We start from the raw sequence: 25,614 nt of genomic DNA on the forward strand, positions 1-25,614 counted from the left end.
CTTGTGAGGACATATAGGAAAAAGTTATCAGCAATAATATGAAAGGGGAATCTCTCTATATACGACCAAAACAGACCCATAGCCTTATAAATCGGTGATGGTCGTAAGGTTTAGTCTTTAAAAAATTACGAATGGAATTCTGAATGGAGGTACTCGAAAACGATTAGAAGTTAGAACACATTGGTTTGTAAGCTAGCGATGACCCTCTACAATCTTGTCATTAAAGTCGAGTACGTATTCCATCCTTGTGATGTATCCTGATATCGTGCGTGCGAACAAATAGTTATCCACAGTCCTAAAAAAAGGAAACAGTTATTGTAATTTAATTAACTAAGAAGGATGATAAACAAAGTATCAACAAATCCAGTCCTTGTTCTAAAAAAAAAAAAAAGAAAATCTGCCACATAGAAAAAAGCATTTGGGCGGGTACTTTTGTAACTTCTTTTCTTTATTATTATCAGACTGATATCCTATCAGAAAGACAGAATTCAACCTTCTCCAGCTGCCGGCATCTTTCCCACCCTTTCTGTAACGCTCTTTCTCTCTCTCTCTCTAACTTTTTTTTTCTCTCTCTAACTTTTCTTTTTCTCTCTCTATCTAGTTTCGAATTTTCATGCATAGATTGATGTAAAAATCGCCTCAGATTATCTTCTCCAACCTCAACTTCCTAAAATGGTCGATTCCGTCGAGCGCCATTGAAACTAAAAGAGAAGAAGTAGTCAAGGTAGGAATCATAAATAATAGTAGTATAGTCAGTTCGATTTTACTACCAGATTTGCATTTTTCAAATTTCCTTTTCAAGTAATGTTGTTTAGATCGACTTTGAAAACTCTGATTTTAGTTAACTAACCTGCATTTTGGTCAAGATTTATATTTTACCTCTTAAATCGACTAAAAAGTTGACAATTTAGGGTTTTGAGTGGTTTTTGATAAATGATTTCACTTTTTCTTACTTAAAGTTGTTAACTTTACTTTTTTAGTGTTGTTGAGTTTCTACTGTTCATCAAACCTAGAAAAGTTTGTGTTTTTAAATAGGGCAGAAATTTTGGGTTATTTTTGTTGCAGTGAAATAAATGGAGGTCGCAACTGTTAGTGTTGATTCTGGTGAAGCTACTGTGAAAACGCCTAAAGTTTCAGCATCAATGAAGCAACCCTCTGTTAGTTCAGAAGAAAGTGTGAAGAGATCTATTAAAACGCTAAAATCTGGTGTTACTCCTGTAGTTAGGGTTCCTGCACAGGCAAGTCGAAAACGAGTTGAAGGAACATCTCCGTCTAACCCAAGCCCTAATGTGGCAAAACCAACTGTAACAAGAACTTCTTTAAGCTCAAATGCAGTTCCACAGGTGAGAAGAAATAGTACAGGGGGTATTACAAGCAAGCAGCCGGTTGCCAATCGAAAAGTACAGGAAAATACCACTTCAGTGCCGGGGAAAAGAGCTACTCCGTCAGTTCCAGACCTAGTAAAGAAAGCTCCAATAGTTACTAGGCGAGCTTCACTTCCTTCTAATCTAACTAAATCTGTAGACAAATTGAGCATATCGGAAACAAAGAGGCTATCTCCAGTTTCAACTGTTAATAAAGGGTCAAGATTGGTGCCTGGGTCTGATATAAGCAAACAAGATTCGGTTAAGAAGCCTTCTATTAGATCATCTGTTTCTTCGGTTTCTTCTTCACAAAGAGTTTCGACTTCATCTGTGGACAGTAGTGGCAGCAGTAGTACTCTTAGGAGGTCTACTTCTAAGGTTTCTTCTACATCTGGCTCTTCACCTACAATCACTAGCGGGGCAAAGACGAAGTATGGATCTCTAACATCTTCAGTAGACAGGGGTTCGTCTTTGTCTGGTCGAAGAAAGGCAGCGACTCCAGAAAGTCGTGATTCTCGCTTCATTGTGCTCCCTCAGGTGGAGATTAAAGCAGGAGATGATTTGGTATGTACAATGAACTGCAGAAACTGGTTTAGATTATACTATTGCACAATATTTGCTATACAGTTACATATTGCATATAAGTTCCATTCTTACATTGGGTTGAATGGTTGATTGATTTCCTCAGTATTTGGCTTTGGAGAATAACTAGAATTTGCATATAGCAAGACATTTAATTATTTTAAAGTTTTTCTCCACTGTTTATGTTTTTTTAATTTCTTAGTTGTCGGGTTGTATCGGACATTTTTAGAGGAATGGGTAGAACTATATCAAAATGAGATATCAACGAGAAAATAGTGAATTTAGATTTATGCTACAAAGAAGATATCTAGTTAACCCCAACCTCTGCTTTTGGTGTGCTTCATGGTCCTATAGTTTATGGTTCTCAAAAGTAAAACTTACATTAGTTCATTGAGAATAAAGTGGTTTCTGGTACAATAGTAAGAGATTGGATCTCCTCCATTGACAATTTACATAGAATATGCATACTGGTTCTTCGAATTGATTTCATTATTATAAGAAACTAACTGTTTTACTTCTTCGTGAAACTTCTCCATGTTATCTTATTTAAACAACCGTTTCTGATTTGAATTTATCGATTCAGAGGCTGGATCTTAGAGGTCACAGAGTTCGGAGTCTCAATGCCAGTGGGTTAAATTTGTCATCCAGTTTAGAGGTAAAATATTTACTTCTATGTTGCCGTTTTAAATGATCTGTGCTTTAATTGTGACCATGAAGGGTAGTTTTTGTCATTTGCATGAGCTTACCTTGAAAGGTGATCCCTGCAGGTACTATTTTTTTTAATTCGTTTGCATCTTTTTAAAGTTTAGTAATTTAGACAAGTGTGGACTAAGCAGTAAGCATTAAGGTTATTTGATACCAATATTTTAGTAAGCTGATAATCAGTCAAGACATTGTGGGTGGCTGTGGCTCTCTTAAATTTCCTGGTTATATCAGCCTCACAAAAAGATGCATTTTCATACTAACTTGAACAATATTGACATAGTTTCATTTTTCATCACAGTTTTCCTCATCACATGTATTCCTTGTCTTATTATGACAAACTTCTATTGTAGTTTGTTTATCTCAGGGACAATCTCTTGTCTTCTTTGGAGGGAGTTGAGATTTTGAAGCGAGTAAAGGTTTGTGTATTTTCTGCAGAAGTCTTTTTAAATGTATAAAAAGTATTTCCTTCTTCTGGGGTTACATTGTGAGCTGATAGTCTAAGTTTATATTGTTAGATTCTCGATAGTTTGATAACATCACAAGAAAAATAAAATATTCTGCTGGATTGACGAGTATTACCTTTCCTGTGCCGTTCCTTTAACTCGTTTCTGATCCTTTTGCATTTATGTTAATGCCTTAAATATGGCATTCTAAGGTTAATTGATTGAAGCTATTTCCTTACCAGGTTCTTGATTTAAGTTTTAACGAGTTTAAAGGACCCGGATTTGAGCCACTCGAAAATTGCAAGGCCTTGCAGGTGCAGTGTTTTTTATGCATGTGTAACATTAGTTGCACACTCCTACCTTGTTCAAGTCTTTAACCTTTTTTTTTCAACAATGCACATAATATCTGTTGCTTATGCAGCAACTCTATCTTGCCGGCAATCAAATCACATCCCTTGTAAGCCTTCCTCAACTTCCAAATCTAGAGGTACGTTTACATGATACTTCTTTTTTATTCTTGCAGTGGCTTCTTTTACTTCTCCACTATTGTGTTTATAGCCTGACCATCCTATTTCTAACTTTCCTACCCTCTCTAGTTTCTCTCAGTTGCCCAAAATAGGTTGAAATCGCTTTCAATGGCTAGTCAGCCTCGACTGCAGGTCAGTTAAACAAATTTTTGAAATTTCTTTATATGTTAATTCTGTCTTATATGTGTGCTATTCATGTTCGTCTAGGTATTAGCTGCCAGCAAAAACAAAATATCGACGCTAAAGGGTTTCCCATATTTACCAGTCCTTGAGGTAAGCTTTCTGTAGATGTATTACCAACAAATATTTTGTGGTTCTGTTTTTGTGGCTGTGACTTTTGAAGTGTTATACTAACATTTATGGCTAATATATAGTTATTCAAACATGACAATCACTATACCTTTTCTGTTGTGAAATTGAGACGCCAAAGTTGAACCATTCCAATGTAATAGACCAGCAGACAGGGTCAAAAGAGCCCTTAATTAAATGATAGTTATAACCTTGAAGAAATGCTGAGGAATGTAGTACAACCAAAATCAATTTGTTCCAGACAAATGCTAACTAATTTGTTGAAGAGGTAGGAGTCTACTATTTGCGCTGGTTACAGGATTTTTTTTTCTTCACTTGTATAACTGGATGTTCCAGTCTACTATTTCCTGAAACTATCTAAGAAAAATATGAAAACGAAGCTCAAAACATACATATCTGAACCATCGGATTGGTACTTTTATATCTTCTTTTGTCCTACTTTTGCCCCACATTGATTCAACCATTGAAATTTCTCATATTTCACATATGAAATATTGGGAAGTGGAGTGGTGTACTTCCTCAAACTAGTGCAGGCGATAGTCTGAAACAATGAATAAGCCTATCGATGGATGTTCTGCCTGTTGAGTTTCAACAAGGCATTAATTTTTCTTTTACACGAGGCTTTTTGCAAAGAAAGGATTAACCATAATGTTTATGCCACCTCAGTCTTCATTTTTGATCTTAGCGGGCTAGGTGTGAATTATTATATTATGTGGTGTAGCATTTGCGAGTGGAAGAGAATCCTATCCTTGAGATGCCTCACTTGGAAGCAGCTTCCATACTTCTCATAGGTCCTACTCTGAAGAAGTTCAATGATAGAGGTATTGTATTTCTTCTTCTTAGACTTTGGGTTCATGCAATGTATCTTTTTGCTGGTTTAACACTGCAGTACTGTCTTATCAAGTTCTCAAGGTGATCTCGCATTGTTTTTGACTTTTTGTTGCTTCTGATGTCCAAAAATCTTCTATATCACCACACTTGCATTTGGGACGATCACTCAATTTATCCTACTCCCCGCACACTCTCCCATTGTTTTCTTCGTTAGTCTTGAATCTCCATATATCTTTTAAACTCGCTACTGTTTTTTTCTCATTACTTCAAGTATTGAACGATCATGTAGATCTTTCTCGTGACGAGCTCGAACTTGCGAAGTGTTATCCTGCTCACACAGCTCTATGCATTAGAGAGGGTTGGGAGTTTTGCCGTCCTGAGCTTGTTGGTGGTAAGCCTTTTGTGTTTTTGAACTTCCATTACAAGCTCTTTGTTTCTTCCAGTGGAATTTTGCGACTCTGATATTATGCAGTCTTTATAGTCTCTTTGTTCCGACTAACAACTTGCATTTGATTATGTGTAAGTTGACTAAAATATAGAAGATGGTCTCAAACATTTAGATAAACGACATTGGTCAAGTTAATACTGTTCAACTTAATAAAATAATGGTAGGACAACATTAGAAAAACTATTGTCAGAGCTGATGTGGGGTTTGCACATTGGTGATAAAAGCGAGGTCCAACGTCATTGCCAACCTAGTGTTAGTCTCTCAGCATAAATAGTTTGATACTGATAGAGAAAGTCTTTCAGTTGAGCTGTTTTTCGGCTTTCCTGACCTAGAATTTTGTTACATTTTGGTTTAGCTGGTGAATTAGTATAACTGGCTACGTAATATCTCAATAATTAGGTGGTACCATAAGCTGCAGAACTTGCGGTTTTATGCAGACTTGTTAAGACATTGTTATTTGTTTGTGGGACAGCTTGAGCTTTTAAAACAATTGGTTAGTTACATGGTACAATGTTGGTGAATGCACGCCAGCTCCTTGTTTGACCCATGGTCTCTTGTTATATAGGATTATAGGTTATCAGTCATCTCTCAAACAGTTCAAGCAGTTAAAGTAAGGGTTATTAACAAGTTTCCACTATCATAGCTCGGAACCAGTGTGGCATGGATGAGAATTTGGGGGCACGAAGCGAAAAAAATATTGGGATCCTTTCTCTAATAATGTCAACGCGGATTTTTTGTACAAGTAATGCATTTAACTAAAATCCAAAACAAACTGAGAAGGTGTAGGATTTTCTAGCACTTATACGATGAATTCTAAGCCGTGTATTATTGTCCCTAAATACTTTAAAGCAAGAATCACCCACTTTGAACTACACTTATTCCATGAGAAAAAGTCAAGAATAAGCATTGAACTTCATAATAGTCTTTAAGCATACAAACTAACCTAAAGCTTATTTTTTTTTGAAACTTTGTATGAATATATAAGAAACTAAAAATATTTACAAGTAAGAGTGAGTGGCTGTGGAATCTCTCACGATATCCAAGCCTCCCAATGAACTACTATATCTAGGAAAGTTACATTCTTATTAATTCTCTAGCTTCCTAATCCAAGAAAATAAAGTTCCTTTAACATCTTCAATATCAACATTGCTTGATAAATTCTTTTCCTTGAAGATTTTAGTATTCCTATCTTTCCAAATATTCCAAAAGATGGCCGCTGGCACGAGCTGCCACACTTCTTTTCTTCTTTTCCTCTTGCATAGGCCGTCCCATTGAACTAGCATCTGAGTAGCTGTGTTGGGGCTGCACCATTGGACTGATATGGATTTAATGAAGAACTTCCAGATAGCTGTAGCGACTTTACAGTGAAGGAACAAATGATCTATGTTTTCCTCCTCTTCCCTGCAAAGGACACATCTGTTGGGAATGCAGAAGCCTCTTCTCTTAAGGGCATCCACTGTTGGAACTTTCAGAAGTAACAGAGACCACAGGAAAAAGCCGACTCTGGGAGGAACTGCCTTATACCAAATGACTCTAGAGTGAGCATGGGTCAATAGTTTGATTATACTGGTCTAATCTTTTGTAGCAATTGGACACTGAAAGAGCCTCCTTTCCTCTGAAATCCACACCTTTGTGTCCGGAGAGTCTGAAAGTTCTATAGTTTGCAGAATAAACAAAAAACTTATTGATTATCCATAACTAATAGTTGTTACTAATAGTTTGAGATAATAATGAGTTGAGCAAATAAACAAAAAACTGACAAGGGGAGAGTATTGAACTTGTGACCTCATGCCTGTTGTACAAGATGTTTACCAATTAAACTACTTTATTTTTTGAATCATTTTAGACTGTCAAATTATTAGATTTAAATTCATTTAGGGGCCCCTCGCTGTTTGAGAAAATTTTGTAGTTTGAAGAGGCCCTGTGCGACAGCATCCCCTCAAACACGCTCCTTCTTGGAAGTATCATTTTGTTAAAGGACAGTCAAGGACTAACATGGCCTTTGACAAGCAGGGCATGTAGTTTGTAAATATCCATCTATTATATTTGGAAAAACTTAACGATTTCTTCTGTCTTCACCGATAATCCCTACTGTGTTGATTATAGAAAGTATTGTTACATCTCCATTATCCGGAGTATTTTAAATTGACTTTGCTCTCAATTTGCATATGAAGCTTTTCATGAATGCGACATTTCTGTATTCTGTAACCAAGTTAGCTCTTAACCTCGAGAAATGCATCTTAAAAATTTGTATGGAAGATGGTTCCTAGTGCCATAATATGGAGCATTTGGAAGGACAGAAACATCAAAATCTTCAAAGAGAAGAACTTGTCGAGTAACGTAGACATAGAAGATGTCAAAGGGAAGTTATATGTATGGGCTAGGAGATTAGAATCTCTAAAAAAATGTAGCCTTTCTAGACATGGTTGTCAATTGGAAGGCCTGGATATCGCGAGAGATCCAGTTTCCTTCCCCTTCCTTCTTGTAATAATTTTTTTCTTTTAATATAATAATATATTTATTACAAGCTTCAAAAAATCAAACAAAAAGTTATCAATTGAATGTTTGAACTACCCCACGTATTTTTCGAGGTTAAGGATGAACTTTTCTGTGTCACTTACCGCACAAGAATTAGGGAGTTACATAATATGTAAATATTTCATTCTGCTGTAAAATATTTTAGTATTACTTGCTTGTTTTGAACAGATTCGACTTTTCGCTTTCTTGTTGAGCAATGGAAGGATCATTTGCCTCCTGGGTACACGCTTAAAGAGGCCTATGTCGACCAACCATTTGAAGGAGATATTTGTCGATGCCATTTTGCTTTTGCCAAAGATCGTTCTATAAGCAGTGATTCAGAATTAGTCTTGAAGTACCAGTGGTTTATAGGAGAAAAAACTCCCACAAGTTTTGTGCCTGTCACCAATGAAGTGGGAGAGGTAAAACAAGTCATATTAGTTCCTTTATCATGTTATTGTCTAATGTGCTGTTTTTTGTTTGCTGTTGCTTGGATTGTCTAATGTGCTGTTGCTTGGAATATCTTGCTAAGTTCTGTTGATACAACTAGTCTTTACTGATAACCAGGGATACTGGCCAAAGCACGAAGATATTCACAAATACCTAAAAGTTGAGTGTACTCCCACATTGGACGGCATTGAGTATCCTTCGGTTTTTGCTATTTCTTCACCAGTTTCCCCTGGTAAGATTTGCTTCACCAGTTTCATGCTTGGGCATTCATGATTGATGCCTACACATTTATTTGGACGTTGGTTTGGACAGTATAATACATGATTTTTGTGGAATGGTTAACTGTGTAGGTTTAGCCTGTATCCTTTGTTTTCTTAGACATCGTAAATTGTAATGAACCGGCTTAATCTGGTTGTATTGAAAACACGTTCTAGTTGTCAAAGTTCAATAAGAACCTCATTCTGTTCTATACCGTTATTGTGGAAGGAAGTTGTACTGTAAAACAATATTATCGGATTAGTCAAAACCTCAGTCTGTATCCGTGTACATATTTACATGATGACTACAAGCTACGTAGATAGAGGGAAAAGCATCTGGCTTGCCTTGTCATGAGTGAAGGTGCCTTGCCATTCGCCTTCCCTAGCACCTCAAATAACAGACGAACATAATATCGGAATGACATCTTCTTGTTCAAATACATAAATAAATGTTGTAAATTTGTAATGATATATTGATATCTTGTGATATTTAATTTTATTAATGTTTCGCACAGGAACTGGATATCCGAAAGTTCTGAACTTGAGTGTTCATGGTGAACTTGTGGAGGGCAATTTAATTAAGGGTCATGCTGAGGTTGCATGGTGTAGTGGGACTCCAGGGAAGGGTGTATCCAGGTGAAAAATCTTCAGCTGTTCTCATTGAAGTTGTTTTTCAAAATTAAACCACCTGTAGTTCTATAGTAGCTCTATGAACTTTGCTTGTTGTGCATAATTATTTTTGCACCTTAATATTTATATTAATTTTTTGTATTCATTTTCCAGTTGGCTTAGGCGGAGATGGAACAGTAGTCCTGTTGTAATAGTTGGGGCTGAGGACGAAGAGTACCGATTGACTACGGATGACATTGATTCAAGTTTAGTTTTCATGTACACACCAGTAACAGAAGAAGGTGCCAAGGGAGAACCTCAGTATGCAATGACAGACTTCATAAAAGCAGGTGGGAGGTGACTAGATATTTCAGTTCAGTGTCTAATTTCAATTTTTTAGATAGTTCAAGAAAATTATTCGTTACTCTGTGGTGCTTAAAGAATAGGTAAGTGCAGAGGCACGTGCTAACAAATTTTCAACTGTTTCTGAAGTGTTGTCATCTTTAAATACTCAATTTTGTGGTTGTGTTAGAGATGCATCTGTGTGGAGTTCTACTTCATATCAGTCAGAAAGGTTTAGAGAGTATCAGGATCAACATGTTTTTATCTTTTAATGATCCATAATCCACACATCTGAGTATATGATCAATCAGAATTTCAGATTTCTGGTCATGTAGCAGTTTGATCTTTCAATGTTTGCACACTCACTTTGTTCTCAACTAGAGTGCATATAGAAGCTTCAAAGTTCAAACCAAATGTAATATACTACTTTATGAAACTAGATTGTCTTCTTTGGTGATAGGCTATTGTCTTTGTTTTCCAGAATCATTCCCGTGTCAAGATCCCCTTTTTATGCATTGCCAAGTAGCATTTCTATTTTGTTGTTGTCCAGTTTAAAAGCTGATTGAAGTAATGGAGTATTGAGTGTTGATAGTGAGTTACATGAATAAAACTTTTATTGTTTTCTTGAGTGAAAACATAATCGTGTGTGCAAATGTTGTTTTTCACCCTCTTGGTCAAAATTTCAGGATATTGATAAATCTCGTAGGTTTAAACCTTGAGGGTATCAATATTGGTTCTAAGACACTTTTGGTGGGCATAATCCATTTTGGCAGCCATTCCTTCAGTCAGTAACGTGCGGGTTATAGGAGATATTGTTGAAGGAAACACAATCAAGGGGGTTGGGGAATACTTTGGAGGAAGAGAAGGGCCCAGCAAGTTTGAGTGGTTGCGGGAGAATAATGAATCTGGGTAGGTATTTCTTGCTTCCTTTATCCCTATTTCCTCATTGCTTTCTACGACTATTATGCTGATTTCATGATTTTTTTTTCATTATTTTTGAAGTTGATCTTAAGTTTTGTGCTACCTTTCAAGCTTTTTGTTGTAGTGTTCTTTCCTTTAGGTAGATTTTTTTCCTCAGACCTGACCGACCACTTTTAAATATGTGTACTGGGTTCGTTGTGTGCACGGAATAGAAAATATGAACACATGTAGTTTGCATGCGCTTTATGGAGTTCTGTCTTTTTGTTACATGTATAAACTTCAATTTGGTTGATTAGTTCTTCTCATCAGAGATTTTATGTTGGTGTCAACTGGTATCGCTGAGTACAATTTGACGAAGGAGGATGTGTCTCATCGCTTGAAATTTGTGTATATACCTATAAATTTTGAAGGTACGGTATATTTCTTTGCGTGGTAAAACCAGCTTTCACAGGGTTGATTTGCATGAAATGAAACCAACTAGCCACATTTTATTTTTTCAATTTGTTTTACAGGGAAAGAAGGGGAATCGGTATCAATCGTGACTCAAATTGTAAAACAAGGTATGTTAATTAGTTTAGTATAAGTGAGTAGCAGATACATCCTTCAAGTGAGCTTACATCTGCACTGCCTGTATTCCACTAAAACAAATACCTGACACTGGTGCTTGTTTTTTTTTTTTTTTATTATTCATGAAATATACTTTAATTGTGATTACATTTGACTGATCGGTATTTGAAATCCGCATGGTTAACTTTACATAGTTCAAAATGTTGGACAGAGAATTGTCTTATGGTGGTTATCATTTGTAAGTGTTACATCAAAATACAAAGTGACATATTTATCAATTTTTTTTTTCTGAAAGCTTTTTAAGCAGTATCGAAGTTATGGTTCTTTTAAGGAAAATTTCCAGCTTTCTTTCTAATATGGGTTTTCTTCTTGTGATAGTAGTGTAAAAGTTTGCGAATCCTGATTCCCTTGCACGTTTACATTCACGTTCGCTGTATGACGATAAATAGTCAAAACAAATGTTGTCACTCACAAATTATGTTATCTTGCAGTAGTGTTTAAATGGTGAGATATGTTGTGACTTGCACAGTGACTTCTCTCATAAGAAAATGGGAGAGAGATACCAGAGGTGGTTTCAAATAAATATGCGCGCAAGTGCTTTAGATAAAGATAAGAAGTCGCTTCTATTTTATTACTCATTTCAAAGGCATAAAGTCTTCTAAGGATTGAATGGTATAAAATTTCCCTACCTCACATAACGGGAAAGTTGATTACACAGTACATGATCGTCATTCCGTTTCTATAGAACATGATTAATGAGAAGATAGATTATGTCGTTTTCTCTGAAGAATTTGAGACTAGTACGCTCGGCACCTTGTGTCCTACCTTGGGATTGTCTGTTCATTTTGTAATCCAAGTGATGTCAATGGTCTTACCAAATTTCTTACTACTAATGATCTGTTCCCTGGTTTCTTGTGCAACTCCAGCTCCTCCAAGAGTTTCTAATCTGAAGATAATTGGTGACTTAAGGGAGGGAAATAAGGTCACTGTTACTGCTATTGTCACTGGTGGAACTGAAGGATCTAGTAGAGTTCAGTGGTTCAAAACAAGTTCCTCTATGTTGGAGGTTGAAAGTGGTCTGGAGGCCTTAAGCACGTCCAAAATTGCCAAGGTTAGAAGATATCCACGTACTGTTATTACTTATGTAACTTATACACCATCACAGCCTCCCAGGTATTAAACTCCAGTATACCACATTGGATGTGATGAGCGAGAAAAAGGAAAATTGGGAATATCCATGCTTGAGTTAGTTATATGGTCTTTTACTTTTGGATACAATTTACTTTTATATCAACCATCGTTGTACCATAAAAAAGACGTTAACTTAAAGATTGTATGGTCTTGGCAGTGGCATGATTTGCGAGTGACATGATTAAAAAAACATTTTCCTGCCTCAAGGCATGTGCTCCGGAAAGGCGAAACGCTGCCTTCAGGCGCATTCCCCGGTGAAGAAAGGCGTACTCTAATTCTTGTAACAGAAAAGGAATATAAATCTTTGTTACTTGCTATGTTGCATACTTAAACGATGCTCGTAAAGTTTGTTCTTTTCTGTAGATGCGTATGCCTCGAGGCGAAAACAAACCTCCTCGCCTTGATTTGTAACTACATACAAGACATACATGCAAAATCTTGTACTTACTAGAGTTACTTTGAGCATCCAGGCAGATCATTGTAGTGTCAGACACAAATTATTGAGAGTCCAAGTACCGAATGTTGAAAATATGCGAAAAAGAAGGATCTGTGTTATAAAGTTTATTATATGTTTATGAAGGAGATCATCTTCTATGCGTTTTCTTGAAGTTAATTGTCCTTTATGCAACTATTAGAGTTCTTCAATTATAAGTACAGGCTATCGTGCTAACTAGCATTTGCCATTTTGTAGGCTTTCCGCATACCTCTCGGAGCTGTTGGTCACTACATTGTAGCAAAGTTTACACCTATGGCCCCAGACGGCGAATCTGGTGAAGCAGCATATCTTATTTCTGAGAAAGCAGTTGAAAGTGAGTTTGCAGTTCTTTAAGAAATAAGATATAATTATGGTTCTCCAAACACATCTTCCCGAGCTTGGGACTTTTAGAGTCTAGTATATTTGTTAAAAGTTTGTGACTTTGTTCTTGTTACAGTTACTAAATTTTATATGTCCATTATCTTGCAGCACTTCCCCCTAGCCTAAACTTTCTTACTGTCACTGGAGATAACACTGAGGGTTCGATACTGACAGCATCATATGGGTATATAGGAGGCCATGAAGGAAAAAGTGTCTATAATTGGTATCTTCATGAGGTAATAACTTTTAGTACACACTATGCTCTTTATGTCCTAGGCACAAACTACTTCTTTGGTAGCTAGTTGTACTTACTTCTATTCCTTTCAATTGAAAAGGAGAGTGAATATATATCATATCAAATGTCATCGTTATGATATCTACGTGGCTTCAAGAAGTGGGCAGTAGGTAGAATTTGTCTTCTGGAGTTGGATTAAAACCTTGTAACAAGTGCACAGACTGGCAATAGTATTGATGTTCCATACCAGGTACGAGGTGTCGAATACAATGAGTGGGAAAAGGCTGATATAGGGTTACGTCTGTATACATATGTTTCCTTGCCTTCGTTGTTACGCCATTTATTTTACGTATCATTTTTTCCTTCTGGATGTTTCATTGTTACAATGGTAGTTTATGGTCCTAACATGATTTTACTCTAATATGACGATATCTGGACCAAGGGTAACATACCTATGGAAGTGGTTTGCTGACTAAAGTGTAAAATTCTTAGGTTAACTTCTGTGTTTATGGCTCTTTGCTGTTGCGCAGTTCGAGAATGGACCTGGGATATTAGTGAATGATGCATCCGGGCTTCTTCAGTACCGAATTACAAAATATGCTATTGGAAAGTTTGTTTCATTTAAATGTTGTCCTGTACGTGATGATGGTATTGTGGGTGAGCCAAGAACTTCCTTTGGACAAGAGCGAGTTCGTCCAGGTGCTTACACTTCCCCAGACTTACGAAACCTTGCTTTGTTTGGTTTTTAATTGTTGACTCTGTCACGACTTGCCTTTCCAATACTCCAGTGCACAATTTCCTTTTTGTCTTCTTAACTCTTTTACCTGTCATTAATCTTTACTCTCACATCCTTGTTTGTACCATTGGTTCTGTTTGGTTTATCTGTGAACTTCTTTTTTGAAAGTTTAGCACATCCAGGAGCCTCACAGTTTGCACTCTCAGACAAGGGCATCTTTGGTGCACACATAGTTAGGGTCACTAATTCTATAAAAGCTGATCCGATATTGACCGATGTTTTTAGGTGTTTTAAGTGAAGTATGTATTTGACAGTGATGCATAGGTAAAAAGCCGTGCAGAATAAATGGAATAAATATGTTCCAGTGTAACTTCCCAATCTCAATTGAAGCTAGAAAAGATAATTATGTCCGATTCGGGGAGGAAGGAAATAGTAAACTTGCAACACTGTGGAAGTTTCAGTGGTACCAATTTCTATTAGGTTTTAAATGCTGTCTTACTGTGTCAACGTACATCTAATGTAACTGTAAGAGTCCTTTATTTTGGCTCTCTTTGCAATTTTACAGTCTTTTCTCTCAATTAATATTTATTCGAAGTCTCAAAAAAAAAATGCTGTCTTACTGTTTCAACATTGGTTTTGTGAATGATGTTAGGTTATTTGCTTATAACTTTCTCTGATTGCACAGGAAGCCCAAAGCTACTTTCTCTGCATATACTGGGAAATGCCATAGAAGGGACCACTCTAGAAGTCGAGAAGCAATACTGGGGAGGGGAAGAGGGTGATTCAGTTTTCCGATGGTTTTTGGTATGTTTGTAACTTTATCTACATTTGTTTATGATATTTAGGTGTACTTGAATGAAGAGAAAATAATGTCATAATTAGCTTGGTAAAGTGTCGTAGAGTTACTTTTTAGTAGCAGCCCCTTTTCTTTGTTTCTTCAACACGTCCTCCACGATCACCCACCACCACGGTCCGGCCATCTAGTTACCTATCCAAAGTAGGGGTTGTTTTGTTTTCTATCATGACATTAGTTGTTTATGCTTGTGTGATGTATTATGCTTTATATTGCAGACTGCTTCTGACGGAACACAAACTGAAATCAAAGGTGCCACTGCGGCGTCGTATACTCTGTCAATCAATGATATTGGCTATCTTATATCTGTTTCTTGTGAACCAATCAGAAATGACTTGGCCCGTGGTCCCACTGTCCTTTCTGAACAAATTGGACCTGTTGTACCCGGTAAGCAGTTGATCTATTCCTGTGCACGAATTGCTAGTTAAGGATATTCTAAATGCAGTATTGTTCTGATTGAGATCAGAGGGCACTGCAACTTTCCCATGTTCCAGCATAAATCTATTGGAATGGAATTTACTATTTCAAACTCGTTTCTTCTGTAAATTATGCATTAATAATGCAGGACTTCCGACTTGTCAGTCTCTTGAACTTAGTGGATCTACGATGGAAGGAAAACGTCTAAGTTTTATCGCCACATACACTGGAGGGTGAGTTTGTGTTTCCACCAGATACTGCTTTCAGATTTCAGCTTCAACTTTTCGCTTAGATATTGCTTCTACCCCCAACTTCTGTCTTTCTCTTCTGTTCAGTGAACAGGGAAATTGCTCCCATGAATGGTTTAGAATGAGAAGAAATGGTTTGAAGGACAAACTATGTAATGATGGTATGCTTATATGTGCCTTACATGCCTTAGTTCTTGAAAGTTACACTATTTGCGAGGTTAATGGCTATTCAATATTTCACTTTGCAGAGTATCTTGATTTGACTGTTGAGGATGTTGGTAGATGTGTGGAGCTTGTTTACACACCGGTGCGAATAGACGGGCTTAGGGGGACCGTGAAGCGTGTAATATCTGATGTGATTACTCCTGGTATGATGTTTCCTTTGTTCGTTTTCAGAAATTATTTTAGCTCATTATTTTTCCCCAACTAAAAAAATATCTATATCCTAACTTATTATCTGGACCCAGTTTCTGTTGTTCTGATGGGTGGGTGTGTCTAGTGGATATGACCAATTCATAAACCTGCATAGTGAAAAGACCTTTGTGGTTGTTATCTATGGTTGTCTAGATAAGGGAGTTCGTATTTCAAAGTCATATTAGGCATTTCAGTGGATTGATACTGGATATCCTTATATCACAACTTGAAGTAACTTTTAAAGATAAAGACTCAAAATTGTAAAATATCATTTTTGCTTGGTATCCATGGAATTTGCAGATTTTAATGGCCGCATCGCCGCACTCATATTCAATAATCCATATGGATTTGGCAAAATATGGTGTGCATTTTATAGTTCTAAACATGGCTAAACATATCCAGACAAATTTTTGCCAATCAAATGCAGACCTTAAGTAGAAATCAGTTTATACGTTTGCAGTGGGAAAAGAGTATTAAAGCATAACTTGGCTTTTCAATATTCTAAAGAATTCATAGAATACCAAGTGGACCCATACTATAGATTATTTATTATTGGACCTTCGATTTACGTTAGTCCATATATAGGAAACTATCATTTTTGCAATTTCTTTTCTTCGAATATTTACTCTATTATCTGTTTTCTGATTCTGATAACTCACAAGTTACTCTTATCATGTTCTTTTGAGACAGCGGATCCAATGGGTTTAGAGCTTGTCATTCCAGCTTGCTGTCAGGACATTGAAGTAGTTCCTAAGAAATCTTACTATGGTGGCAAGGAAGGCAATGGAGAATATACTTGGTACAGGACACAGAAGAAGCTCCCGGAATCTGATTTTATCAACTTAAGTACTGATTCTGAAGATATATTTATATGTGGAAGATCATTGTAAGTATTTCTAGTCACTACGATAGTTTTAATTCCATCATTAGAAACCATATATCCTCTTTAACAGTCTAATTGTCGGGTGTTATAATTCTGATGAGTTACCTTGACAGAACATATTGTCCAGCACTGGAAGACGTTGGAGCTTATCTGGCTATGTATTGGGTGCCTACACGTGCAGATGGAAAGCAAGGGGAGCCACTGGTTGCAATTAGCAGTGACCCAGTTACCCCAGGTATGTCAGTAGAATAAGATTCCACAAGTGACTTTTTATCCAGTAATTAGTGTTAGCCCCATCAAAATGTATTTATTGTACCTGAGGTAACTGGATCCCAGTTCTAGTAGATGTTGTGTTTAGACCAGTAAAACATGTGCATATAATTTAATTATTTATTATGAATAAAATAGTTATACACGATTGGAATAATGCTGAGAATAATTTGATTACCAATTACTCAGTCCTAGTTTCTAGACCCAAAATGACTGACTAGTCTCAGGCCCTGAGTTTGACAGCTGCGAATGCGACTGAACATCAGTAGGACCAAGTTAACTGGTTTAGTTATTTAGACCTCCCAATTGATGAGCTCGAACTATCCAGTGCATGCACAAGATATGTGCTGGTTAGTTTGATCAACCTTTACTATGTGCTAGTACTACCTTCTTTTCCTTTCCCATTCCATTGTTGGTGTATCATACTCTTGGAACTCATTAAAGTGAATACCATTTTGCAGCTGCTCCGGTAGTTTCTAATGTCTGTGTTAAGGAGTTGTCTTCCGGTTTATATTCTGGAGAAGGAGAATATTATGGTGGGTATGAGGGATCAAGTTTGTTTAGCTGGTACAGAGAAACTAACGAAGGAACCATTGTTCTCATAAATGGGGCTAACTCGACTACCTATGAAGTTAACGATTCAGACTACACTTGCCGGTTGTTGTTTGGGTAACTATTATATCCCTACTCTCCTTGCCACTAATGCGAAGGTTGTTTCTCCTTTATAATTGTTCACTTTCTGGGTTTTGATAATCTTAAGAATTATAAATCTCGAGTATATCTGTAATGACAAATGAAGGGATTGACTGAACCATCTTTTGGCTTTCGGAATGTTTGATAAAAATATCCCCAATAATCTTGGTTGACCTTGAAAACTGTAGTAAAATCTCTTTTAGTCACTTTTTGGGTTGAAATTATTCTCACTCTAGTTTCAACTTTCAGCTCTATACATTGGTAGAATGCATTGTTCGGTTCCTGATTCTTATTACTGAAGAGTGAAAACAATAACTAAAACATGGAAGAATTGAGACGCATTTTGCAGTTATATTGTAGGATAGTACAGGCTCGGGCTTCAACTAGTAAATTATAAGAACTAGATCATATTTATGAAAACTATAAATAAATCATAAGTAATGAGACAGGACAACTATTATCAGCAACTTAGCTTTTCATCAGGTAAAATATGATTTAACTGAAAAATGTCATAAAGCAGTCTGCTAGCGCATAGTGTCGGCCGAATAGATAAGTCTCTGTGGACTGTAGATACATGTGCTTAAACTCCTCTACTTTACTCCAACGTGCTATGCAAGTGTACTCCCACACAAACAACTCCAACTAGCAAGATGATTTGATCAACTATTTTGATCTTTATTTAGATACTTAAATATACGAAATTATGCAAAATAACCCGAAGCGCTCTTCTTGAACCTGTATGTGGCAACAGTAGCACGCATGCCCATGATTATTACTTTGTAAATGCAGTTGATTTGATTGTCACCCAAATTTCACCTGTTGGAAGGCTGTACGTAGTATTTACGCTGTAAATAGAACGATCCAGAATAGTACCTCCATGCTCCACAACTAGCTAAAGTCTTATCCTCTTTGGCGTGGTATAGACGATTTATCTTGAATTGCCAAAGCTAGTTATAACTGTTCAAGAAGTCTGGTTTTGATTGATTAGTGATATAATAATTGCTACCTAAGTAACTCTCCTTTTCTTGCATCCACATTATTACTTATATCCTAAGAATCTGGTTCAAATGTAACATGCAGCTATACACCAATTCGTTCGGATTCAGTTGTTGGGGAGGTCAGATTATCAGAGCCCACTGATATTCTTCTTCCAGGTAAAAATGAGCTTCTTAATTAGAAAAGGAACTAGGTCTGCAGAATTTGATCCAAGGAATTAAATTTCATTAACAAAGTTTCTCTTAACAAAGCCTTATCAAGGAAATGAATTTTGAAATATTTCTGTCGAAATGACAGAAATATTTCCATTTTCATGCCTACTGAAATTTCCACCTAAGCCGAAACTTCATTCCTTGATTTTGATAGTAATTTCACATGTTACCGGGAGATCAAATCATGCACAACATGTATCCTTCATGAATCTGGATGCTTTCCGCGTCTTCAGCCCCGCATCATTTTATAAAAAACTTGTATAGGCAGGAGCTTCTACAGAAGTTGACGACAATCATCAAAATGCAAATATAAAACATCTCTCACAAGTCACAGTTCTGTTAAGTCCAAGGAATAATTTCACCGAAATATCGGTAAACGTTTCCTAAATTTAGATTAGGTGCACGAAATCAAACTTACAACTATTTCCTGCATAGTTTCCACCGCCATGATGGAAATTTCGATCCAAATTGTTAGAAATGTCTAAATTTCCACCGACATGATGAAAATTTCCACCAACATAATGGAAATCTAGCAAAAACATCCGGAGAAACTAAAACTAAAAATGTATCTATTCCTTCATCTTTTTCATCTTCAGTTCTCATATTCATAGATATCTCTTGATTTTTATGTTATGTTCTTAATGTTTTTTGAATCTATTTGAATGATTTTCCCCTGACTTAACTGCCTAAATTGATTTTATCTAAGTAACATCCCTGATACAATTGTCTAATCGAAGGTACCTTCTCAACCTAACGAAGTTTGTTAACCATAACTATATTCAGTAAAAATGTTATCTTTTGAGTGATATTTTCAAGAAGTTATTCAATTTACTCCGGGACATAACTGTGTAACTGTGTAATTGTTAATACCCCCTCAAACTAATAGATTATGTTAATCCATTATGTACATCATTTTTGCTTCATTATGGTTTAATAATTTTGTTATATACAATTGCACCGTTCTTCTATCATTTCCATGGATTTGTAAAATTTCCACATTAACCGAAATATTTCTACGGAACATCTCCATTTCGGGACTGCCTGAAATTTCCACCGAAACCGAAATTTGATTCATTGGTTCAGTCGTGGGGCACAATATGTGCATGAAGCATATTCTGGAATCTTAATCACAGTATGACAGCTTGTGAGGGTTACTAAGACATTATCCACAGTTCATCTATTTCAATCCAACATAAGTCAAAATTTTGGTATCTTATACTGTCACGTGTTGCTTACTTCCTCCAATGTGAAAGCTCTATTTTTGAATTTGTTAACGAACTAATGGAAATAACATAATTTAAAACGAATCCAATAATCTTGTCACTTCAGCCTACTAGGCATGCCGTGAAAATAATGCGGCACTCGCAAATATGCAACAACTGCAGTTTTGCATCTGTAAACTAACACTGCTACAATAATCCTATTTGCTTGATTGGGTTTATATCTGTAGATTATCTCTCGAGTTCATCAGCTGTTTATGCCATCTCTTCTATATTTCTTAGTCTACTCAGTTTCTTGAGTCATCTTGCTTAGACAGAAAGAGAATGTAGTTAGGAGCCTTAAGTACCATACGTTTCTTTCATGTGGTTTGCTTGAATCAATAAAATCTTTCTTCGCTATTGATGAAGTTTTCTTTTCTCACTTCTGTAATGTCTGCCACATATACCTCTCTTCAACATAAAAGCTGATGATGCATCTTGTTTTGTTTTAGTCTATGTAGAACAAAAACAAGTGCATATCTGTTAGTGTATTAAAGCTATAAGTTATTGCTTTTGGCCGATAAAATCATTTTTCTTCTCTTATTCAGAGCTTCCCAAGATTGAGGTGCTTACCCTTACTGGAAAGGCAGTTGAAGGAGAAAAACTCACAGCTGTTGAAGTAATCCCGGATACTAAGATTCAAAAGCATGTTTGGGACAAATACAGGAAGGACATCTCATATCAATGGTATAATTCTGCATTCTTGTCTTCTCGTCACTTGTACAAGCATCTTCTATAATTTCACCGACGGAGTACCTTTGTATCAGAGGAATGTGTGAACCTGTACCGCTGTACATATTTAGTAAAGTTTCTTGAAAAATCAGATTGTAACTCTGTTCTACATGTATATTCTCTAACTGAGTATCTCATTTATTAAATTTGATTTGTCCATTATGCAGGTCTATGTCAACTGAAGATGGGGAAAATAAGTCATTTCAGCCATTGCCTTCACATTGTTCCAGCTCATTTAAACTCCGGTTGGAGGACATAGGACGATACCTAAGATGTGAGTGCATTGTGACGGATGTGTTCGGAAGGTCCAGTGAACCTGCATCAGCACAAACTTCAGCCGTGTTGCCTGGGATTCCTAAAATAAATAAATTGGAGATTGAGGGGAGAGGTTTCCATACCAATTTATATGCCGTTCGTGGTATCTATCATGGTGGGAGGGAGGGCAAAAGTAGAATCCAGTGGCTAAGATCAATGGTTGGAAGTCCTGATCTCATCTCCATACCTGGTAATCTTTACCATCTTGTGAATTCTGTCGACCTGTTTTATAATCAATTGCCGAGATTAAGGTGTGAATTAAGCAAAAGAATAAAAGAGATGAAGAATAAAGTGCAATTAGATGGAGTATCCTACCATAGGGTATGGACATGATTTTTCTTCAATTTGAAGGTTCATAAATGCTTTTTACTCACTTAAACTGTTGAATATGAAACCTCTATGAGAAGGTAAATATCTATTTGGTCGAGTGTCAATACCATTTCAGTTTATCAGAAATCGTACGATCCTTGTTGCCTTAAAGCTTTAGAGAACTCTTCAGTTTTACTACCTTCAATTCTTTCTGACGTGGCAGGTTCATTGTTTGAGAGGGAAAACCTGCAGAAATGGACCACATGTCCCGAAAAATAGTAGTCTAAGTAGTTGCCAATAACTAATAAATATGTTTTGCATCAATAATCTCCCTAGGAAACGCAAAAATGTAGCCTCTGGGTTTATAGTGACTAGTGGTACGTGAACCATAAAAGAAGATGCCAGAGCCAGAAGTGAAAAAGTGTGGTTTCACCAGTTTAAAGCTATGTAGTTGGGATACTTACGGATTTTGCCATGTTGAATAAGGATACTAATGCCCGCACTGGGTATACCGTGAGACGGATGAGACTTCATATTACATCTTGTATATACTCGCAAACGATATTATTAGGCCATATAGTAGCACTCTAGGGTAACATGATCTTTTTTAATATTAATGTAACCATTATTAAAAATCATTCCAAAATTAATATTTTAAGTAAAAACTAAGGGACCTTATTACAAAGATAAAAAAAATTTGTGTTTTATCCTACTGTCATATCCTTAGTTTGCTCCTCGTAGTGGATACTTCTTATCGGGTTCAGATACCGATACATAAACCAATGTCCATCAGTCCATGTTTTATAGGTTGCTTTCGTAAAGGAAAACAAAAAGGTCAAAATATCGTTTCAGTATAGAAAGGTCAAAGTCTTAATGTGTGTAAAAGTTACATTGATTGGTAGTTAATTTTCAAGAACTTTACATGGTATGCATGCTTTTTTTGGATGAAGTGCCATTAAATCGTGAACAAAGATTCGACGACAGATTATTGCTGTCATTGCAGGTGAGATAGGGAGGATGTATGAAGCAAATGTAGATGATGTGGGTTACAGGCTTGTAGCGGTATACACTCCGATTAGAGAAGATGGTGTTGAAGGACTTGCTGTTTCTGCATCAACAGAACCTATTGCTGTTGGTATATTCCTAATTCTCTTTTGAGTATCATCCAATGTGATGCAAAATTAAAGTGCTTTCTTGATCTGGTAACCCAGAACACATGCTTTCTTTTCGCGCCATGTTCTTGTTTATTTTTCATTTTTGAATTATTTTTCTTTTACAAATTTTAAGCAGCATAACCAGTTTTGTTTTCTCCTTACAATTTTATCTCTTATTTATACATCTATTGAGCTACCTGGTCCTGAAGTAGTAAATGCAATAATATACCCTGCCAGTCTGCCTTTTGCTATTTCATATATAGATCATATTGTTAAACCCCGTGAAGTAATTAGAGATAAATGGTTCCATAAAGTAGATCTGATTAGAAATTATGGTTTTCCAGAGAACCTCTAACGGGGTCGGAAATAAAGTAGTTTTAGAGATGAAAACAAAATGGCCTATTTTCATTTCCTCTCTGAATTCATCTTAGTGATGGAATTAAAGAATGTAAAAAAAATCAAGAAGTAGTGAACCATGTGGAATGTTTTGACTTTTGAAAAAATGAAACCCTGTCACATGCTCATATATTCTATTCCCTTTCTAGTTGGGATTGAATAATCTATACAAATTACTGGTTCCACATCTGTTTTGATTTTCATATTTATTGAGTTTGGTCTTTTGTCTGTAGAGCCCGACATCTTCAAAGAAGTGAAGCAGAAGATGGATCTTGGATCTGTAAAGTTTGAGGTTAGTATTCGATATTTGATATAATAGTGTGACATTTTGCACGGGCATCTTGCGTAGTTGCATGTACTGGACAAAAGTCGTGTCGGGTCTATAAATTATCCCACTAGGAAATGTTGTGTATAATTTAACCATGGGTTGATCCAAAAGCAAAAAAAAAGATAACTAAGATAAGAGAATATCTACGACTGTCCCCCCCTTCCAAGCCGTTCAGAGCATGATTGGCTCGAGATCGACCAAAGGCTGATTCTTCGTCCTATTAGAGCTGGGCTGAGTTACTAGAGAAACTGGCAGAGTTAGATATTATCCAGCATCTTGTACCAAGGTCCGTCTTAGATGAGTTTATAATGATCGATTATTATCTCATGCTACTTCGTCGATGTAAAACGTTATAGACAGAAGATGAAACCTACCTCTGTTCATCTTTGTTTACTAATCTTGAGTCGCTTTCATATTTTTCTTTTTGCTATGAACAAAAGTATGAATTTAGCAAAAACAGGAATGGTGAATCTCATCTTTTGCCTTTCTGAAAACAGGTACTATGTGATAAAGATCGTTCTCAAGGAAAGGTACTCTTTTTTCCTTCAGTTTCATTTCTTAATTTTAGTCTTCTTGCTACAAAATAAGAATAAGTTAAAATATAAACCTTTTCGAATAAGCTTTGGCCTTATTGCAGTCGCAGGTCCCTGGACAAGGAAGTCTCGAAAGGAGAATTTTAGAAGTTAACAGAAAGAGAGTCAAAGTTGTTAAACCTGGCTCAAAGACTTCATTTCCAGTTACTGAAATCCGAGGAAGTTATACTCCTCCGTTTCACGTAAGTAGTCTTTGAGTTCATGTCATTTACATAATAGCTATGTAGCCTTATAAACCTTACGCTTTACTTACCATTATAACCATTTCAGAATTCGGATACCTTTTCTATTTCTTGGAAAAATATATAAAGAAAGACCAATATGTATCCGTTCTTTTAATAATTTGAGTGTTTCGACGATATTAGGTTCCGATGAAAAACCTGTTATAACAACTATCTTTCGTTATAACAGCAAACCATCATAGACTGTTTGCACCACTGTTTTGCTTTTTATTTTAACATTGATAAATGTATCTGAACTACCATATTTTGCAGGTGGAGCTTTTCAGAAATGACCAACACCGATTGAGGATCGTTGTAGATAGTGAAAGTGAAGTTGATCTGATGGTACAAACTCGACATATTAGAGATTTAATCGTTCTTGTTATCCGAGGACTTGCACAGAGATTCAACAGTACATCACTTAATTCTCTCCTCAAAATCGAAACATGAAAATAGAACTATTTATTAATTGGATATTACAGAAACTGAAAGATAGTGTGATAAACTGAAAAGTGTGTAGATTTGAGGTATGAATGCTTTTTACCTCGTTCTTCTTTTTTGCTTAGACTCAGTTTTGTTATCATTATGGTTGTTTTTTGTGGTTTTTTCTGTATAAAATATATCCAGGTTCTGATAATTGATTTTATTGGTGAAGTTTATTGTGCAAATTGAGTCAGTTTTCAATTATGATATTCTAGCTTCATTTCTAATGTTATTAGATATTCTGTATAAAACATTACGGGAAGTGTTATGGGTACATGATTTTTACTATTTACAATCTAGCGATCGCATTAAGGATTTGTGTACTCTTTGTTATTTTAAATATTGAAATAGACTTTACCCACTGGGTTTCTTTACTCTCAGGCCAAACTGACTTTTCTTTTGAGATTAATGTTCATTATTCTCCTACAGATGAAACTCCTTTGACAAACCCTATGCTATATTGCTTGATTGTTCAATAGAAACCTCTGTTTAAATGCCCACCCGTAACCCAGCCGATAAAGTACATTACATAGTCCGTTTAGGGATTGGCGGCTTACCCATTCAGTGACTTTGGCACTAGACGTTCCAAAAATGGGTACTATCGGGTCGGTGAATTCGATAATAGACTTTTCATCTCGCTATTACTCGTTGCGATATTGCTTATGATGTTCATGTTGTTAGCTTCTTCGATTGTTCTTGGTATTCTGAGATACCTTCGAGTGTTCTTTCTTTCTCGACTTTTTTTTTGACAATGCATGCATACCCCTTTGACATTTCATTGAGTGGTCTGTCCTTGGTATTTAAATTCAGATTAGGCAAGCTCTCTTATCTCTAAGAGGAACAAGAGGCAGATAATTGTCTCTAAATCATCCACCGAAGTTGAGTATCGTGTTATTACGTGTACCACTGCGGGGATAGTTTGGTTACTTCTTTACTCGAAGATGTGTG

At 36.2% G+C, this 25,614-nt stretch overlaps 1 protein-coding gene across 3 annotated transcripts; it reads left to right on the forward strand.

Moving 5' to 3' along the window:
- The first annotated feature begins 308 nt into the window (after positions 1 to 308).
- On the forward strand, positions 309 to 24,851 carry AIR9 (Outer arm dynein light chain 1 protein). Of its 3 annotated transcripts, none has more exons than XM_086672800.1 (38): positions 309 to 528; positions 602 to 724; positions 1,066 to 1,928; positions 2,530 to 2,601; positions 3,002 to 3,067; positions 3,337 to 3,408; positions 3,516 to 3,581; positions 3,691 to 3,753; positions 3,829 to 3,894; positions 4,652 to 4,751; positions 5,051 to 5,152; positions 7,916 to 8,148; positions 8,294 to 8,408; positions 8,949 to 9,069; positions 9,217 to 9,392; positions 10,158 to 10,293; positions 10,615 to 10,715; positions 10,818 to 10,865; positions 11,799 to 11,983; positions 12,755 to 12,872; positions 13,028 to 13,155; positions 13,685 to 13,853; positions 14,576 to 14,694; positions 14,962 to 15,130; positions 15,309 to 15,393; positions 15,496 to 15,569; positions 15,657 to 15,776; positions 16,513 to 16,708; positions 16,819 to 16,940; positions 17,437 to 17,644; positions 18,749 to 18,822; positions 20,684 to 20,822; positions 21,035 to 21,372; positions 22,495 to 22,626; positions 23,275 to 23,333; positions 23,867 to 23,899; positions 24,007 to 24,144; positions 24,457 to 24,851. In XM_086672800.1, exons 3-38 carry the CDS (start codon positions 1,074 to 1,076, stop codon positions 24,631 to 24,633), a joined length of 5,175 nt encoding a protein of 1,724 aa, XP_086528926.1. In that variant the 5' UTR covers positions 309 to 528; positions 602 to 724; positions 1,066 to 1,073; the 3' UTR covers positions 24,634 to 24,851. The 3 variants fall into 3 exon arrangements, with proteins under 3 accessions (XP_086528926.1, XP_086528928.1, XP_086528927.1); XM_086672802.1 differs by having other exon boundaries at positions 315 to 528; positions 622 to 724; XM_086672801.1 differs by having other exon boundaries at positions 373 to 724.
- The last annotated feature ends 763 nt before the right edge of the window (positions 24,852 to 25,614 follow it).

The sequence above is a fragment of the Eschscholzia californica genome, unplaced genomic scaffold (assembly GCF_041429995.1).
Source record: "Eschscholzia californica isolate CP2 unplaced genomic scaffold, dmEscCali1.0.p SCAF_4, whole genome shotgun sequence".
In the NCBI taxonomy this organism is placed as follows: domain Eukaryota; kingdom Viridiplantae; phylum Streptophyta; class Magnoliopsida; order Ranunculales; family Papaveraceae; genus Eschscholzia; species Eschscholzia californica.

Excerpts from the sequence above, each read along its gene's own strand:
- AIR9 (XM_086672800.1), top strand. The coding sequence starts at position 1,074 with ATGGAGGTCGCAACTGTTAGTGTTGATTCTGGTGAAGCTACTGTGAAA. Across the intron at positions 9,393-10,157 it reads GACAGACTTCATAAAAGCAG|CCATTCCTTCAGTCAGTAAC; the intron begins GTGGGAGGTGAC and ends CCATTTTGGCAG. Across the intron at positions 12,873-13,027 it reads TTCTGAGAAAGCAGTTGAAA|CACTTCCCCCTAGCCTAAAC; the intron begins GTGAGTTTGCAG and ends ATTATCTTGCAG.